General features: G+C 37.2%; 1 protein-coding gene across 3 annotated transcripts in view; it reads left to right on the forward strand.

Annotated features, from left to right (window-relative positions):
* Positions 1-3,202: 3,202 nt before the first annotated feature.
* The window catches only part of HNRNPR (heterogeneous nuclear ribonucleoprotein R), a 54,191-nt gene continuing 37,126 nt past the window's right edge, over positions 3,203-20,267 (forward strand). Inside the window, exons 1-5 of one of the 3 annotated variants that reach the window (XR_014023700.1) lie at positions 3,203-3,351; positions 6,499-6,664; positions 9,063-9,181; positions 9,805-9,912; positions 13,429-13,542. Coding sequence is in view for 2 of the 3 variants with exons in the window: in XM_081307326.1 (XP_081163452.1) it covers positions 6,508-6,664; positions 9,063-9,181; positions 9,805-9,912; positions 13,429-13,542 (498 nt within the window). In the remaining variant the exon portion in view is untranslated. Of the gene's footprint in view, positions 3,352-6,495; positions 6,665-9,062; positions 9,182-9,804; positions 9,913-13,428; positions 13,543-20,267 lie in introns of all 3 variants that reach the window. The other 2 variants (XM_081307326.1, XM_081307327.1) reach the window with 2 other exon arrangements.

Below are 20,267 nucleotides of genomic sequence, written 5' to 3' on the forward strand. Positions count from 1 at the left end.
GATAGTAGTCCCCTTATTCATGGAGGCTATGTTTCAAGATACCCAGTGGATCCATGAAACCATGGATAGTACAGGATCCTACATATGTTTTTTTCCCTGTGCATAAATACCTATCATAAAGTTTAATTTATAAATTAGACACAGAAAGAGATTAACAGTAACAACTATATATATATATATATATATATATATATATATATATATATATAATAAAAGTTAAGTGGCTGGGGATGTGGCTCAAGTGGTATCATGCTCACCTGACATGCGTGCGGCCAGGGTTCGATCCTCAGCACCACATACAAAGATGTTGTGTCCGCCGAAAACTAAAAATAAATATTAAAAAAATTATCTCTCTCTCTCTCTCTCTCTCTCTCTCTCTCTGTATTTAAAAAAATTATAAAAAAAAGTTATTTGGGGCTGGGGATGTGGCTCAAGCGGTAGCGCGCTCGCCTGGCATGCGTGTGGCCCGGGTTCGATCCTCAGCACCACATACAAAGATGTTGTGTCCTCCCATAATTAAAAAATAAATATTAAAAAATTCTCTCTCTCTCTCTCTCTTAAAAAAAAAAAAAGAGATCCTCCATTCTCCTGCCTCAGTCTCCCAAGTAGCTGTGAGTACAAGTTCATGCCTCTGGGCTGGCTAAGTGAAGGCCTTCTGGAGAGGCTGAATTGATGTTTATCATCTTGTGTGGAGTTTGGAATAGGTTGACTGTTTCTTTCAGTATCAGGAAAGGGACAAGCAAGGCAAAGATTAATTGAAGGATCCTGTGAGAAGTTTGGTGATTTTAAAACAACTCTTTGTTACTTCAGGTTGTAAATAAATACTAAATGTTGAAGTTTCAATATGAATATTCTGGTCCCTATAACTGTTCTAAGAAACAAATGCATATTCATTAACTTTATCAGCTCTCAAACCACAGATAGGGTCTGACAGGGAAGGGTTATGGGAGATTCTGGCTGTACTGTTACCTGTACTTCTTTATTTCTCTCCTTTTTGTACTTGGGATTTGAGGATTAAAACTGAGCTACTTCCCCAGTCCTTTTTTTAAATTTTGATATGGGGTCTCACTAAGTGACCTAGGCTTGTGATCCTCTGTGCTACCTAATTTCAAGAGCAGGGATATAGCTGGAGTTCTCCTTACCAGTCTATTTTATTATTTGTATTTATTCTACCTTATCCGCTAGAATAAACTCTTTAAGAGGACAGAGATCATGTTAGATTCATTTTATTATCCCTACTCTTAACACAATAATTTGTATGTAGAAGGCATGCAATGAATATTTATGGAGTATTGAATTCTGAATGTCTATGGTTTTATTTTATTTTTGATGACTATACTTTCCAAATTAAAAAAAAATCAAGCTATATGGTCTGAAAGGGTGGAATATACTAAAGAGAACTATATGGAAGAATATTCGAAATCTTATCCCAGACAACAGAGGGTGATAGAATTGTCTTAATTACAATATCTAGCACAGGTGTTCTTGCATGCTAAGCACAGCTCTAAAACTAAGCTACACCCCACCTCAGCATTTCTATAATTTTCACATCCCATGACACAAAAATTGAGTCCACCCAGAGATTGGTCCTGGGTGCAGAGTGGATGACTTAGCCTGTTATGTATTGCTATGACAGAATACCTGAGACTGGGTAATTTATAAAGAATGGATGTTAATTTTTTATAGTTCTGGAAGCTGAGAAATCCAAAATTAAGGCATGGGACCTGAAAAGGGCCTTCTTGCTGTGTCATCCCATGGTAGAAGGGCAGAGTAAGTGCCAGAGAAGCAAGCGATCAAACTCAACCTCAAACTCAACCTCAAGCCTTTTTTTAAAGAATATTTATTTTTTTAATTTTTTTAGGTGGACACACACAATATCTTTATTTTATTTTTATGTGGTGCTGAGGATCGAACCCCTCACACACGCCAGGCAAGCGTGCTACTACTTGAGCCATATCCCCAACCCCTCAAACCTTTTTAAAATCAGCATTAATCCAGAAGACCTAATCACCTCTATAGCTCCTACCTTTCAACACTGAATAAATGTTCGACTTGGCTCCAGTGCAACTAGAGTACACGTTCAAATCATAGCAGTAAGAGTATTAATTAAATTTTGGTTTCTGGGATCTGAGAAACTTAATATCCTCAAGTGCATCTGGAAATTCTACTGACCACTTGACCTCCTCAACTCTTTAATACCGGTGGAGAGCTGCAAATTAGGATTAGGAGAGAAGGGCAAGGGCCCGCACTAGGGAAGTGAGTTGGGAGGGTTTCTATGGGATGAGTTAGATTTGGACTAAGGCGAGGACGAGGAATAAATCAGGGATGAAAGGTGAGAAATCGATTTAGGTATAACGGTAATTAATCCCCTTTGGAAGATTTCCTTGCCTGGATGCTCTTTTGGTTTCACTGATAAGCCTACTGTCCCATGTACCCTATCCACTTTATGGACGTTAACTGGCTCCAAACCCCGTGGGAAAAAGGTTCCTGCTTTATAATTTCTGACACACGTTTCTCGAGTCATGCCCACTTCAGCGATTTCCCTCAAGTCTGAGCTGCCACCAAAGACATGCGCAAAGAACCCAGGGAGGGAAAGAGGCAGTTTTCGGATGGTTCCCATGGGTGCTTTTCTATGCAAAACTCTACAACAAACACACACACACACACACACACACACCGTGTATATGACACGTAACTCGTGTTCTACCTAAAGCCAAAGGATGACCTCGAAAGGGAGCCGAACGCGTGGCGATGGGCGTGTCTGGGGCGCTAGGGAGGATTGGGGGCTAAGCTGCACCGGCACCTGGGCGGGAGCGCCACGGCGAAGCTGGCCGGTACTGACCATAGGGGGCGGGGCTCCGGAGGCGGCCACGCGGCGCGAGGCCTGAATTCTCCGCCTCTAGATTTTCGGCCTCATATCGGCAGCCGACTAAGAGGGAGGAGCCTCGGCCACCCAGAGCCTGGTGCCCTACAGCCTCACCACTACTAGGGGCTCTCACCACAGACCCCTTTGTGTGCCTGCCCCCGCCCCGAAGGCACCCCAGCCAGTGGCGCTGAGTATCCTCATTGGCTCAGCTGACGGATGCACCGATTGGTTTTGGAGCCGTCCGGCGTGGGCGGCTTTTCCTCGATACTATTGGTCATCTGAGCTGTCTGTCACACTGCCTCGCGAGGTGATTGCCCAGCGGCTCCGAGTCCCTGGAAGCAGTTCCGGGAAACCCCGCGTGCTGCCGGGATCGCATCTCTGTCCATGAGGGGGGGAGGGGGTGGCGCGCGCGCCATTTCTAGTCGTTTTCAAAGCGCCTCGCGCTGATTCTCACGGGCCCGGCCGCCGGCCCCTGCTCTGCCTTGGTGAGTCTCGCGCCGGCCCGTGGGGGGAGGGGCCGGGAGCTCCGGTCCAACCCGACTCGGCCCGGCCCAGGCTGGTGCCTGGTCCCCAGTTTCATTTGCGCTCCGAGGCCCGGGGGTGGGGGTGGGGATGGGCTGGGGGCGGCTTCGGCCTCGACGGGCCGCGCAGCCGTGGGCCTAGCCCCTCCGCGGCGCCTCCGCGCCCTCGCTCAGCCTCCCCCGCCCCTCCAGTCCCCGTCCCTCGGCCCGGCCCGCTCGCTGCCCTCCGCGCGGCCTGACGGCCCGGCCGCACTTTTCCCGCCTCCGCCCGCGGCTGCTTGCGGCCCGGCCCCATCGCTTCGCTCAGCCGGAGCTGCTGGTCTTGGCCGGCCGGGCCGCCAGTGGGATGTGTGGATAGTCGGGTCGGGCCTGCGGGGGTGGGGTGGGCAGAGGGCGGGGTGCAGATCGCAGGGTTACCCGAGCCGGGAGAAAACTTTTGTGTGAGCAGAAGGCGAAAGGCCCATTTATGTGGGAAGCCTCCCCCTCCCCCGTTCTGCATGCTGCGAGCCGAGATTTGAAGGAAAAAATGACTACTAGAGGCCGCGAAACTTAGGCTTCAAGCGGTGCCTGAAATGGATAATTCTGAGAATGTCATAGGCGCACCAAATTGGAAAAGCGATTCTTTTTCTTATACGGTAGTAACCGTATTGCCAAAATTTAAAAATTAAAGTCTTAAAGGTTCTTGAAAGGTTCGGTCCTTCCACACTACCTGTTTGAGATTTTTCCTGTCCGCAGAGGTTGAATTATGTCTCATGAGTCAGTCGTAGGGTAAGGGCTTGACACTGCTGAGCCTTGAGATAACCGTTAGTTTTCATTTCCTTGGTTCTTTTAAAACCCGTCTCTTATTAACGTGAAGGATTTTCTGAACAGAGATGTTCAGAAAAAGTCAGGGAGGAGATAGTACTGACATCCCAAATGTCCCAGCAGCCCTTTTAAAATCTTATTTAAATGTCTCCTTTTTGCAAAAATGTTTAGGTCAAATGACTACAGTCACCTTAGTATATTTGCTGCATCCAGAAATATGGTTTGGCTGTGTGGCATTGTGTTGAATTGACATGAGTTTTAAATGGTCTCATATGACATAAAAGTCTTTTAATGAGCATTTTGTATTCGGCTTGAAGAGAGATTTTTTTCCCCTTGATCTGAAGGTTTTATTTTCTGGAATCTAATTATTTTATTTTTTAATAAAATGTTTACACAGTTTTTCGGGAAATTTTAACAATTTCAACGTCAACTTGTCCTGCCTTTGCAATCAATTGGTAGTTACAAACATTTCTGTCTTGTAGTTAATACACGACTTGTCTTTTTGCTTTACACATTAAAAAAAAAAACCAAACCCAGTTTAACAGATGTTCATTGAACTTTTCTGTTAAAAATTTGCCTCTTATCTGTAACTAATAGTATTCCCAGGTGCAATGCTGTGAGGGTCTTGTGATACTGAGAACTTTTTGAGTTCTGATGATCTTAAGGGTAGTATTTTGGGGTGGGTGGGCCTGGAAAAACAATGAAGTTCACAAAGAGATTTTGGATTTTAGGATACATCTTTATAGAATTAAGTTGTATTAATTAGTAAATATATTCTTCTCACATAATAGTTTCTTGATCAAAGTATGCCAGGCTTAAATTTTCCATTTTTGCTAATTCATCAGAATTTGAGGCTTACCTTGAGAAACATCCACCTAAAGTTTAACCACAATCTGGGTCTATACAGATATTACAGGACTATCAAGTCTTAATGTTTTGTGATCCTGAGAAGTCATGATATTATTTATCTCACTTTCAGAGTAACATTTATACATTTTCCTTTCTTCTTCCTACTTTCTATTACCTCGTTCTCTTCTTGGTCTTCCTCCCTTTTTCATTAACTGCAGTTAAATATCAGTGGATTTTAAAATGAAAACCTGTTTTAAGCCGGGTGACTGCACCTGGTGCATTTGCACAGTGTTTGATAAGCAATCTGAAAGTGTGGTTATCTTATGTTGTCTTAGTGCTTTTTAGTAGACTTGTATTTTCTTTGTAGCTGATTGGGTATCTTGAGTTTCTTCAAGAAACGTAGGCATTTTCTTGAGATCCACCTTCATGTCTTTTATTTCAGTATGTGTTGCAGTGTCTTTCTGCTGCCTGTTATCTTCATCACATTATAATTTTGCCATAGACAAATGCATTTTAATTCCCTGGCTTTTGAGGCACTGTAGAGACTGGCCTTGCATGGTTTTATTATTGACTTTCTCTTCAGGGAATTGGTCCATTTCAGCATTACACACAGGCGGAACATACAAAATGATTTTTGGTAGGTTAATCTGAGAAATCTTAGATAGTGTTTGTTGAAATTATTTGGAAGAAGTTAGTTGTCCATCAGTATGTTTTTGCATCTTTAGTGATATGAAAAATTCAATATATTCATGACTTTTTTTTTTTAAAGAAGCAATCTCAACTGTAGTTCACTTATTTTTATGTGGACTTAAAACAATTGTTTAGCTTTTAAACTTGGTCATTTTTTCTTTTAAATCTGTGAATGGGATTAGCAAATTAATCTTAGAACAAAAATTAATGTGAAAGTTGTGCTTTTTGTTTGTGTAAGTGAGGTGGAGAAAACCCAAGCCACCAATCAGCATGTTGAACTAGAGACAACAGGGACTTATTTCACCCAATATTGTATTTGAAGCAGAGCTAGGAAAATTTGAAGTCTTTAAATCTTGATTAAGTGGTCTGTGGGCATTCATTCTGTTTAATCTAAACTTCTAAAAACTGTATAAGAATTGAGCGCCAAGGGGCTTTTAGGATTTTGTGGTGATTTGTTGATCTGCTCACCAGGACATAACAGCTGCTTTTGTTAATCAGCGATTCTACCTTCAGTAAATTTAAGCCTTTATTTAATTTAGCGTACATGAAGTTCCTTAAAGATCTAATGCTTTCATGTACATATTCTATAGTTTTACAAGATTATTATTGCAAATTTAGGTCAGATACATCACAAAAGGCATAAAATATTATTTTGAATAGAGGTTATTAGCAGCATGTGTACAAATTAGTTTAGATAAATCATGCATTGTCCTACAAACTAGTTATTTCTGGCTTAATGTAATATAGCTCCTGAATTTTTTCCAGCAGCATAATAAAATGGCTAATCAGGTGAATGGTAATGCGGTACAGTTAAAAGAAGAGGAAGAACCAATGGATACTTCCAGTGTAACTCACACAGAACACTACAAGACACTGATAGAGGCAGGCCTCCCACAGAAGGTGGCAGAAAGACTTGATGAAATATTTCAGACAGGTATAATATGCATTTCTTGTTTCTGACTGGTTATGAAAGTGAGGGCAAACCACTTTGAATTTTATAAGTTTTTTAAGGTTAAATAATGCTTATTGTTTTTGATCTGTGTAGAGCTGAATATTTGTTACTTTCCCTTCATTGAGGACATATTGGGTTTGACTTTGATATTCTTATTTTATTATTTTGAAGCCGCCTTAGTGTTGAATATGCAGTTTTAGTTGTTTCAGAACAGTACATCAATTTGTCTTAGATTTATCACCAATTAAAATGTATGTTTCAGCATACTAAATTTTGCATTTTTTTCTTAACTTTAATCAGTCATCATTTTGCTTTTACTTTTCTACTTTTAGCTTCTTAAAAGTGATTGTTAAATTAGCTTAAGTCTGATTAGGTGGCATAATAAGAGGAATAGTTAGAATGTTTTGTCTGAAATGTCAGACTCCTTGAGAGTGTGTGGTTTGTCTAGTTTCAAATGAATAAAAACCCACATCTCTCTGTAATTTGGAAGTGTTTGGTTTGTAACAGCTGTTTTTTTTTTCTTTTTTTCTTTTTTTTTTTTTTAATCCAGAAGTCCCATGGTTAAGTGCTTAAGTAAATTTGAACATCTTAATATGGTTTGTTGTAAGTGGTTGAAGTTTCAAAGAGGGAGAGAAATATTTACCCTTAGGGAGCGTTGTTCGTAAATAAATGTGTCCTCCTCCTTTGGGGCCATAGATGGAAACTTTCTTCCTCTGTGTTTTGTGTGCCTGTCCAGATTTGGGGAGAGGTAAAGAGAAAGAGAGAGAAAAAAAAAAAACTGAATTGTCTCACTCAGAAAAGTGTCTTAAGTACAGTAGACAAATAGCTGTTTTTTTTTTTTTTTTCCTTCTTAAAAATAATTTAAATCTGGGCAGCTTAGGATAATTTTAGACACTAAAATGACTTATAAAAATGACTCCTGGGTGATGGTTCCATTTGAAAATCAGTCCTCAGGAACTTTCTGTGACATTCTGCCTTAGAGAATTGGCAGTGATCTGCTTAGAGATGCTCTCCTGTAGAGTGTTTTGTTATTGCTAAGAGGCTGATGTTTTGGGTGTAGGATTGGATTGACAGAATGGATTGATGAGTGTCCTGAGTTGTGGCTTTGGGTGGTGGTATGAAATAGTCAAGTGAAAAAAACCCTCCCATTTATTTATGCTCATTTTGAGCTTTTAAAATGATCATGGCAACATTTTTTTTTAAACTTTATTTTATTTATTTATTTTTATATGGTGCTGAGGATCAAACCCAGTGCCTCACACATGCGAGGCAAGCCCTCTATCACTGAGCTACAACCCCAGCCCCAACATTTTTTTAAGTAACTTTGCAAGTGGCATTACATTTATTTAAAATAAATTTACTGTATGGAATAAAGTTCTTTCTGGCTTTACCAAAATGGAGTCAACTTTTGATGTTAGTTCATATGGACTTGGGGGTTTTAATCTGTCAAATATTTCCATTTATGTTGCATCAATTCTGAAATAGCTTCCTTATATAGAGAGAATAATAAGTACCACAAACTTAACAGAATTAAGAAAGTTTATTTTAAACTTAGTAGATGTTCTGTGTGCAGTTAAATATAGTATGTATGTAGAATGCAGTAAATATATTTCCTGTATAGTTTACTTATAAGTCCATAAAGTTCTTATTGCCATTTGAAAAAGATTATCATTATTGACAGTGTTTTGAATGCCACAGCAACTTTTTAAATCTCAGCTTGTATCAGAACAAAGAATGCCTTAAAATACGACTTTCAGAATTGATTAATCAAGCTGCACTTGCATAGAAGAGTTTAAAATTATGCCTTTCCACATTCTGACTGCAGCAAAGTAGACACTCAGATAAACAAATGCATTTCATTTTCTCTTTAGTGTTAGAGAGGAAAAGCCTGTGACATTTTTTGGAGAGTGGAAAAAAGTAAAATTGGTTTTCATGTTTTCCTCCATCTCTTATGTAGTAAATGACTGTAACAACACATAATTTGAAGATTTATCCTTGAGAAATACAGTGTATTCTTATATTCTAACATAAACCAGAATTTGTTATGTGAATGCTTAGTCTGTAGAACAGTATGTGCATCAGATTTAACTTTCAGACTGTCAAGTCTTACAGTGTTTGGGGAGTTGGAAATGGATTTCAGGATTTTTTTTCTTTTTTTGTGGATTGAAATTCATGTTTATAAGTGTTGACATTTTATCTTTTATTACCATATTTGTACTTGACCTTTCTACATAGTATTTGTGTAGCTGCATACATGCATAGATGTAAATAAAAAATGTAGTTAGTGATAATATATGTAATTCTTAATAGACTTCCATAGAACAGTTTAGCTTACCCCTTTTATTGCAATAATATTACCCCTTTTTAATTTAATTTTTAGGATTGGTAGCTTATGTCGATCTTGATGAAAGAGCTATTGATGCTCTCAGGGAATTTAATGAAGAAGGAGCTTTGTCTGTTCTACAACAGTTCAAGGAAAGTGACTTATCACATGTTCAGGTAAGGTCATTACTCAGAAATACCTTTGAACAGTTAATGACCTGAAATTTTACTATTACCATACCTTTTTTCCTGTGAAAAAGTGGTTATTTGTTACTACCACTTTCTTAAAAAAAAAAAAAAAAAGTGTAAGGGGGAAAAAAAAAAAACGACCAGCTGTGGCAAAGGGTTTCAGAAGCATAATTATAAAACAAAAGAGTATGTTATTTTAAAAACTTAAAGTTGAAGCCACAGTTAGATGATTGTTGCTATTAGGTTTTTACATGTTTGAATTGCTCAGATTTTTAACATTTTTGGATTATCTGATACTGTTTTATTATCTCGGAGGGAAATAACATAGGTGGGAGGAATAATTTCAGCCATCTGGCAAAGGTAGTCCAGATTCAGTTAAATATCAATAAAGGGAAGACTGTTTTCCAGTGTAGAAGGTAAGCTCCATGAGGTCTACACTGTCTTAATGCTGGCTGATCCAGTTATGGGCACATAGTAACCACTCAGCAAATATTTTAAATGAATGAATATTTTGTTAAAATTTCAGTCTTCTGAAATTTAAATTTAATTGTATATTTGACACTTTAGAGATTCCTGGTGATTCTTTTTATTGAATTATTTGCCTGTTTTAGAACAAAAGTGCATTTTTATGTGGAGTTATGAAGACCTACAGGCAAAGAGAGAAGCAGGGCAGCAAGGTGCAAGAGTCCACAAAGGGACCTGATGAGGCCAAGATCAAGGTAAATCTTGATTTGGATAGTTGTAATGTTTGATGAAAAGCTTTAATTCAGATTCTCCCTCATTCCATGTTCTTCTGGCTACGGTGACATGTTTATTATTGCTTTTGATAATAGTTTCTTAGATTGGTCCAGTAATGTTTTTCGGTTCACTTTTTCCCCAAGCACTTTGTTTCTTTTCTTTTAGTAAAGAGATGTTGTTACCACTACTTTCCTCCTCTTGAATTTTCACTTAACCTCAGTATCTTTGTAAAACAGGACTAGTAATTGTGCCTAACTCAGTTCTGAGAATTAAATGAATTAACATGTAAAGCACTTAGAATGGTGCCTATAATATAGGAAGGACTATAATTGAGTGATTAGCATTATTACTTAAACTGCTCTGAAAGGTAAATATAGGACTTAGTTAAATGGATATTGATGTCTTGCTGCAGGGATAGACTCCCCCAACCCAGACTTTTTTTTCTCTCCCTCTTTATTGCACTGGGGATGGAACCCAGGCCCTCTTATCTGCTAAGCAAGCACTGAATCTCCACTCTCCTTTTTTGAGATAGTGTTTAAATAAGCTTTCCAGGCTGGCCTAGAGTTTATGATCCTCCTGTGTAGGATATAGATGTATACCACCAGGCTGAGCTTCAGATTTTAAAATTTGAAATAGTTATTTAAAGTTGAAAATGTTAAAGTTGTTTGTACAAGTGGTTTGTTTTACAGTGGTTTGTTTTAGATAGGAAATGTAACTTGTAGTTCCTGCCATGTAACTAATTTATATAGAGGTCCTTTGTATTCCCCCCATATCTTTTAAAGTGGCATAACCCTATTCTTTACAAAAATTGTAATTAAATAGGTGAAGTAATAAGTTACTTTAAAAAAAAGTAACTTGGAGCCAGGTTGTGGTCCAGTGGTAGAGCACTTGCCTAGTATGTGTGAAGCACTGTGGTCCTTAGCACCACATAAAAATAAAACAAAGGTATTGTGTCTGTCTTTAAAAAAAAAAAAAAATGGGGCTGGGGTTGTGGCTCAGCGGTGGAATACTTGCCTCACACAAGTGAGGCACTGGGTTCAACCCTCAGCACCACATAAAAATAAAATAAACGTGGGGCTAGGGTTATGGCTCAGTGATAGAGCAATTGCTTAGTATGCATGAGGCACTGGGTTTGATCCTTGGCACCACATAAAAAATAAACAAAGGTTAAAAAAAATAAACAAAAGAAAGGTATTGTGTCCATCTACAACTAAAAAAAGAAAAAAAAAGTAACTTATTAGTGTTCATAAATAGGCCTGTATGATTTCCTTTAGAGCTGGCTGGCTATTCTTGGTAAGGTGTATATTACATATTTACATGTTATTTGTATAGTATGCATATTAGGCTTGTATTTAACAAAAAACTTATTTTTTATTTTTAGTTATAGATGGACACAATACCTTTATTTTGTTTTTTATTTATATGGTGCTGAGGATTGAATCCAGTGCCCCATACATTCGAGGCAAGCTTTCTACTACTGAGCTACAACCACAGCCCCTAGGCTTGTATTTTATATTACATGTATTTCTGTGTTTAAAAGTAGAGAGAGAGAGCTTTGAGTCAAAGGTAGGAGAATGGAAGGTCTAAGTCATGCAATCCTGTAGAATGCCAGAGTTCAGTGAATTTAATATCTAAAATTTGTTGTTTCTCTGAAATCATATACTTTTAAAAACATAAAAGTATAGAACTCTTCTAGGTAGTTTGCATTTTTTCTTTTGCCATTTTGTCTTTGTTCTATAGTCATTTCATATGAATGTTGATTCAGTTATATTACAAGCTTCTTGAGGGCAAGGACATTCTCTTCTATGATTCCTCTTGATAACCTAATATAATGTTGTGAGAAAGGTTGGTAATCAGGAAACAAAGTTTTATTTGTTTTTTTGAAACCTGAGTGTATTTATTTGGTAATTACCAAATTTCAAGTCTGTACTGTGTGGGAAATTATCTTATGGAATTTATAATACAGCAGAAGTATGAAACAAAAGCATCAAGCAAAATGTTAAACTGGAACTTTGAGTACAGTAGAGTGCAAAGTAGCAATAGAGGAATGTGCATGATAATAAATGAGAGAAGCTGCATGAGAGAGAGAGGACTTTATAGGGGAAGTGGTACTAGGGATGGAACCAGGGGTACTTCACTACTGAGCTTCATCCCCAGCCCTTTTTTATTTATTTATTTTTAAATCTATCTATCTATTTATTTATGGTACAGGGATTGAACTCAGGGGCACTCAATCACTGAGCCATATCCTCAGCACTATTTTTTTAATTTTATTTAGAGACAGGGTCTCATTGAGTTGCCTACTGCCTTGTTGCTGAGGCTGGCTTTGAACTCAAAATCCTCCTCTCTCAGCAGTCTCCCAGGCTGCTGGGATTACAGGTGTAAGCCACTGCACTTGGCCCCTTTTTATTTTTTATTTTAAAACAGTCTCACTAAGTTGCTGAGATTTTTGCTGAGTTATTGAGGCTGACCTGGAACTTGCAATCCTCTTGGGAGTGTTGCAGGGATTACAGGCATGTGCAATCATGCCTGGCAGAACTTCTGATTTTTAAAGGATAAGAGAGCATTTTGAGTCATAGAGTTACTAGTGGAAATAAGAATGGTGTATAAGGAAAATGGTTTAATTGAAGTATAGAAGGTGAAAGATGAAGATTGTATTCATTCATATTGTAGTATATCAATATGAATAGGTAGCATGGGGTCAGTTTTATGTCAGTTTAATAATCCTTGCCCCCTTTTTTCTGTTCCCATTTATAACAGAAAAGTGATGTGTGTTTAAAGATTGAATTTGCCTATGACTCTTTCTACTAAATATGGAAGGGAACAGTTAAATAAAGTGGGGGCAATGTGGAAGAGGCTGAATTTTTTTTTTTAACCTAGCTATAATATACATAGTGTGATGCCACAAATCTGTAATTCCGACATCCTTTTTTTCTTTCTTTCTTTTTTTTTGTAGATGGACACAGTACCTTTATTTTATTTTTTATTTTTATGTGGTGCTGAGGATTGAATCCAGCACCTCAAATGTGGTAAGCAGGTGCTTTACCACTGAGCTACAACCCCAGCCCTATCCCACTATTCTTGAGGCTGACATAGGAGGATTGCAAATTCAAAGTCAGCCTGGGCAATTTAGCGATACCCTGTCTCAAAATAAAATTTAAGAAAAGAATCCAAGTGTGGTGATACATGCCTAGGGAAACAGCTACTGGAGAAACAGGGAGGGGATCATAAGTTTACTGCCAGCTCGGACAATTTAGTGAGACCCTGTCAAAATTTAAAAAGAAGGGAGGATGTAGTTCTGTGGTAGAGTGCTTGCCTACTGTACATAAGTCCCTGGCTTCAATCCCCAGTATTGCAAAACAAACATATCCTAAGATGTTGGGGTACCTATTTTAAAAAATTATTTTTTGTTGAGGTGCCTTTTGAAAGTGATTAATAGATTGATACATGTATGAATAGTTATGTATTCAAGTATAAACATATGTAATTACTTCTAGGCCTTGCTTGAGAGGACTGGTTATACTCTGGATGTAACCACAGGACAGAGGAAGTATGGTGGTCCTCCACCAGACAATGTATACTCTGGTGTGCAACCTGGCATTGGAACAGAGGTAAGTGTTCTTTAGCTGTATGCCACAGTCTTTCCATTTTGTGTAGTTGTTCCATCTACTATAAGACAGGAGAAAATACTTGATTTCCTTTGGGGATATATATATATATATATATATATATATATATATATATATATATATAATTTTTAGAAAGGATAATCTTTATATAGATACCCACACATCTTGTAAAGAAATGTATTCTTGGAAGTTGTTGCTTAAACCATGTTACTAGCAATAACCATAAAAAGGAAGAAGTAGTTGTTTTCTTCTGTTTTTTCTTTTGAATTTTTGATGCTGGGCCTTGGACCCAGGGCCTCTTACATGCTAAACATGCTCTCTACCACTGAGATTTACCTCTGGCCCTGTTTTTGTTTTTTATTTTTATTTATTATTTTTTTTTTTAAATTTTTTTAAGAGAGAGAGAGAATTTTTAATGTTTATTTTTTAGTTATCGGCGGACACAACATCTTTGTTTGTATGTGGTGCTGAGGATCGAACCCGGGCTGCACGCATGCCAGGCGAGCGCGCTACCACTTGAGCCACATCCCCAGCCCCCTGTTTTTGTTTTTTAATGTCAATAATTTTGAACTGTGTTTGTCTTGCCTCTTTGCCTTCCCCCATTGTGTGGAATGTACTTAGTGTTTACTGAGAAACATTATTGATGGGAATAGATTGCAAAAGGGAAGGATATGGAACCAAAGAAAAAAGATTGAGCATGTTACTCCATACTTAAACAAAGAAATAGTTCCTGTTCCATTTCTGTTCCATTTGTGCTTTCATAAAAATTTCTCCATATGCCTTTATATTCTAATCTGTTAAGTGGAGAAAACTGCCCAAAGTAACCTCTGTGATAGTATGGACCTTTTCTGATTCAGTGTCTTTATTTATTTTGGAGTACTGGGGATTGAACCTGGGTCTTGTGCATACTAGGCAAGTGTTCTACCACAGAGTCACATCTTCAGCTCTTTCATTGTCTTATATTTTAGTGCGTAGCAGAATGCCAGGAACATAGTTTTATATAATATTTGATGAAAGATTTATGATGGTCATTTCCTTAGAATACTGAAATCATGGACTTCTAAGTAACTTAAAATTTAAGTTTTTAACTTAAAATTCAGGATTTTCTTTAAAACAAAGTGTTTCTTAGGTGATAGTAGTTAAATATTGAAGATGTGGGGTTGGAGTTGTAGTTCAGCGGTAGAGCACTTGCCTAGTATGTGCGAGGCCCTGGGTTCAATCCTCAGCACCACATAAAAATAAATAAACAAAATAAAGGTATTGTGTCCAACTACAACTAAAAAATAAGTGTTAAAAAAATATTTACGATGTTATTTAGGTAGTGGTATCATTTTATTAAGATATTTATTAGAGTTAAATAATAAACTGGTCTTATTAGCAAAAACGTATAATTATCTAACATAAAAATAACATTTTTTATACATATAATAATATACATAATAATAATATATATATTAGAGTTCCAAGAAATTTTAAGTGTACTCTTTTTTTTGGGAGTGGGTACCAGGGGTGCTTAACCACTAAACCATAGCCAGAGTCGTCGTCCTCGTCCCCGTCCCCCCCCCCCCCTGCGCCTCTTTTTTTTTTTTTTTTGGTGAGACAGGACCTCCCTAAGTTCCTTAGGGCCTTGTTAAATTGCTGAGGCTAGCTTTAAACTTGTGATCCTACTGCCTCAGCCTCTTACACTGCTGGGATTACAGGTATGCGTGTGCCACTGCACCTGGCTTTAAGTTTAATCTTTTTTTTTTTTTTTTTTTAAGTTGTAGATGCTCACAATATCTTCCTTCCTTCCTACCTTTCTTTCTTTTTCTTTGTTTGTTTGTTTCTTTATATGTGATGCTGAGGATCAGTGCCTCATAAGTACAATGCAAAGTGCTTAGCCACTGAGCTACAATCCTAACTCCCTAAATTAATCTTGATTCCCATTTGAGTAACTTTAAAGGAAGGGAAGCAGTAATGCCTTAGTAAGATTTAAATGATATGTTCTCAAAAGTTAAACCTTACTTTTCAAGTAACAAAAATAATGAAGATAATTATTTCTAGTTATGAAGACAAAGCAAAGATGGCATCATTTGGGGCTGGGGTTATGGCTCAGTGAATGAGCGCTCGCCTAGCACATGTGAGTGCTGGGTTCAATCCTCAGCACCATATAAAAATAAATAAATAAAATAAAGATATTGTGTTCAACTACCAACTAAAAAGAAAGTATTAAAAAAAAGATGCCATCATTTAACATAACTTCTTAGATCTATGTTACCTAATTCTAGTTATGTGTTCTCTTTGTATGGAATGGTTATTGGATTTTGTTCTTTGAACTCCTTTTTAATGTTATTCCAATTAATATTCTATTTCTCAATATTTAAATTATTAAAAGAAATTCTAAGCATCTTTATTTTTAATGATACCTGAAATCATCTACATATTATTTTTAGTGTCTTTAAAAGTTACATTACTTAACTGATGCAATTGCACATACCTGGAATTCCAGTGGCTCCAGAGGCTGAGGAAGGAGGATCAGAAATTCAAGGCCAGCCTGGGCAACTTAGAGAGACCCTGTCTCAAAATAAAAAAATAAATAAATAAAAGGTCTGGGGATGGGAGCTCTAGGTAGAGCATCCCTGGATACTACACAAAAAATTTCTTTTACATTACTTACTATAATATAATGTAATGTTTCGTGATTATTGATAGAGTTGGAATTGGAACTCTGAATCATCTAGGTTCCTTGCAGGAGTGAATGTCATCACTGGAAATCTAGGATACAAATGAATAATATTTTAGTCTTATTTCTCTTTGGTCCTCTTTAAAAGCCTTCCCATCCTTCATCTTTACCTTCGTTTTCTGCCATGAATCCTTTGAAATCTACATTTATATTTATATTACACCCCCCCCACACACACACACACATGCTAGGTGAGTGCTCTACTGCTGAGCCACAACCCCAGCTCCTGTTTTATATACTTTTTAAGTAATATAGAAATGTGGTTCAGCTTTCTTGAACTGTAGCATGTATTTTTTTTCCTAATGGTTTTAATTTTTTAAAAAATATTTAGTTTTTAGTTGTAGTTGGACACAATACCTTTATTTAATTTTTATGTGGTGGGAGGATCGAACTCTGGGCCTCGCATGTGCTAGGCAAGTGCTCTACTGCTGAGCCACAACCCAGCCCTAATGGTTTTAAAATTTGTTCTTAGTATTAGAGTTTTTTTTTTCCTTCTCTTTTTAGACCTGCATATAAAATGAGTAGATTAAAAGTAGAACTACTTTGCCTTCTCCTTTTTAAATTTGTTTTTCACATTACCTTTATCTTATTTATTATTTATTTTTATGTGGTACTAAGGATCAAACCCGGTGCCTCACATGTGCTAGGCAAGAGCTCCACCACTGAACCATGAACCCTGCCCATTTTTTTGTTTGTTTGTTTTTAAGATGGCCTGAAACACCTTCAAGAGGGGAATGCAGTTTAAAATTTATCAATGGTATACACCATTCAGCATGTGGTATGCCTGTTAGTATTTCCTAGTTATTACATTTATCTTAGTCTTGTTTCTCCAACTACTTATAAAATTCTTTTGGAATAAGGATTAAGTTTATATAATTCTTTTACATTTTCATAGTGCCCAGCTTGGCACAAAATTAGCTGATTATATCTATTTCATAATTATGGAAATGTACTTTTTTTTAGCCCATTTAATTGGTTTCATTAATGTACTCAGTGGAGACTTACTTTATTTTTGCTTTATTTTTATTTTTTTATTTTTTTTATTTTTATTTTTTAAAGAGAGAGTGAGAGGAGAGAGAGAGAGAGAGAGAGAGAATTTTTAATATTTATTTTTTAGTTCTCAGCGGACACAACATCTTTGTCTGTATGTGGTGCTGAGGATCGAACCCGGGCCACACGCATGACAGGCGAGCGCGCTACTGCTTGAGCCACATCTCCAGCCCTTTTTTTTTAAATTTTTTAATTTTTTTTAATATTTATTTTTTAGTTATTGGCGGACACAACATGTTTGTTTGTATGTGGTGCTGAGAATCGAACCCGGGCCGCACGCATGCCAGGCGAGCGCGCTACCACTTGAGCCACATCCCCAGCCCCTTTATCTTTGCTTTAGATATTTCTTATATTGCGTTGCCTTTTTAGGAAAAAGATTTTTCTATATTTTAACTGTTATTGCATATAGTAAATATTGTTGCAGCAAAATTTCTATATTAAATTTCCTGCTTAAGCCACACTTGTCAGTTTGTTACAACAAAATCCTATATAAAGTCTTATATTCTTCTCATAAAAATAGATTTCATGAGATTTGGCTTAGCTTTTTTGAAAATGAAAGTTTTGATTTTGAAAAATAGGTGTTTAATGTATTGTGTTGCTGATCTAATAAATATTGGTTCTAATTAGTATCATCTTTTCTATAATAAGTTTTGGATTTTGTTCTTTGTTACAATCATTAAAATGTTTTAGGTCTTAATTGAGGACTTTGACATTAAGATCAATGCCTGAGACTGTGGTGGTATTAAAATTAAGTGATGAGAGGACTAATGAGATTTTCTCTTTGGATAAGATATACTGTAAATTAATCCTATAAATGAGCACTCATTAACAGACATTGTTGCTAAGTATCTTGAGAAATGATGATGGGTATTGATTTTGAAATGCATTTTTTAGTGTGCCTAGGCCCTCACCTAATTATAGTCTCTTTATATTTTAAAACAGAAACAAGTTCTGTTTTATTCATTTCCATAACATAAATGTGATAAACATGAGGATCATGGCTATAAAATAAATTCTTTTTATTTATTTTTGAGACAAGGTCTTACTATGTTGCCCAGGCTGATCTCCAGCTTCTGGGCTCAAGTGCACCTCCCACCTTAGCCTTTAGGCCACCATGCCAGTTATAATAAGTTCTTTTTTTTTTTTTTTTTTTTTTGTAGGTGGACACAATTCCTTTATTTTATTTTTATGTGATACTGAGGATTGAACCCAGTGCCTCATGTGCGCTAGGCGCACGGTCTACCACTGAGCCACAACCCCAGTCCTAAGTTCTTTTTTTTTTTTTTAATATTTAGTTTTTAGTTGTAGGTCAACACAATATTTTTATGTGGTACTGAGGATCCAACCCAGTGCCTCACACATCCTAGGTGAGCACTTTACCTCTGAGCCACCACCCTGGCCCAATATAATAAGTTCTTATTTGTTTGAAGAGCATAGCACTGATGTTCACATGCCTGTAATTTTAGGGGCTTAGGAGGCTGAAGCAGGAGGATTTGCAAGTTCAAAGCCAGTTTCAGCAATTTAGCAAGGGCCTAAGCAACTTAGAGAGACTCTATCTCAAAATTTTAAAAAAATTTTTAAAAGGGCTGGGGATGTGGCTCAGTGTTATGTACCTCTGGGTTCAATTCTTGATACCGAAAAGAAAAAGAAAAAAAGAAATAGTTGATTTCCTTCCCTTCCCTCTCCCACGAGGCTTTCTTTATTCCTGTTGAAGTATACCATGGATAGATTGTAGAGAGCTAAAACTTTTCTCAAACCTTGATGGCTAGGGAGTAAAATAACAACTGTTATTATGATGTTCACTAGATTTTATTGGTGTAAGGTTTTACAAACCTTTTTTTTTTTAAAAGCCTTTTTTTTTTAAAAATTTTTTTAGTGTTTATTTTTTTAGTTTTCAGCAGACACAACATCTTTGTATGTGGTGCTGAGGATCGAACCCGGGCCGCACGCATGCCAGGCGAGCGCGCTACCGCTTGAGCCACATCCCCAGCCCTTTAAAAGCCTTTTGAATTTTTTTTTTTTAATGTTAAATTGATCCTGAAATGAGGCCATTTTCTATATCTCAGATAAAGCAGTGTTTTCAACTTGTGGCCTTTTTCTTTTCTTTTTTGGTACTAGGGATTGAACTCAGGGGCACTTGGCCACTGAGCCACAACCCTAGCCCTATTTTTTGTTTTATTTAGAGACAGGGTCTCACTGAGTTGCGTACTACCTCCTCACAGTTGCTGAGGCTGGCTTTGAACTCGTGATTCTCCTCTCTCAGCCTCCCAAGCCACTGGGATTACAGGCGTGTGCCACCGTGCCCAGCAATTTGTGGCCTTTTTCTTCATGGACTTTATTGACTATAAATGTGTTAAGTATTTTTTCTAAAATAAAACAGTATTTGTATGTAAATTGTGTAAGTTGGGCTATTAACAGAGTACAAGGAGCTTGTTCTTGTGAATCATTTCTATTAAGTGATTACTCAATTCTTAAGTTACTTTTCCTGAAAGCACAGATATTTTTACTTTAGGTTTGCCTAATGAAGCAAACTTGACTGGATCTAAAAATAAGACACAAGTGTTACAAAAGTAGTATAAGGACAAGGCAAGGTGTCTTATGCCAATAGTTCCTGCACTTGGAGATGGAGGCAGGGGGATCCCTTGAGTCTAGGCTTTTTGACCTGAGCAGCTAAAAAGAATGGAATTGTCATTTACTGAAATGAGGAAAACTGTAGAGAAGAGCAAGTTAGCAGGGTTGAAAAATAGTTGTGAAAACATAAAATTATTGTAATTTTGACAACAGTGGTGGTGAAAGCCAGATTCAGAGAAGATTCATAACCACATGTGAGAGATGAGGAATTTGAGATAACAAACGCATGCAGCTCTTTTGAGAAATTTTACTGTGACAGGCAGCAGAGAAATGGACAATAGAGTCAAAATATATTTCTGCTTAA

Source organism: Spermophilus citellus (genome assembly GCF_964194105.1).
Source record: "Spermophilus citellus genome assembly, chromosome: 9".
NCBI lineage: Eukaryota > Metazoa > Chordata > Mammalia > Rodentia > Sciuridae > Spermophilus > Spermophilus citellus.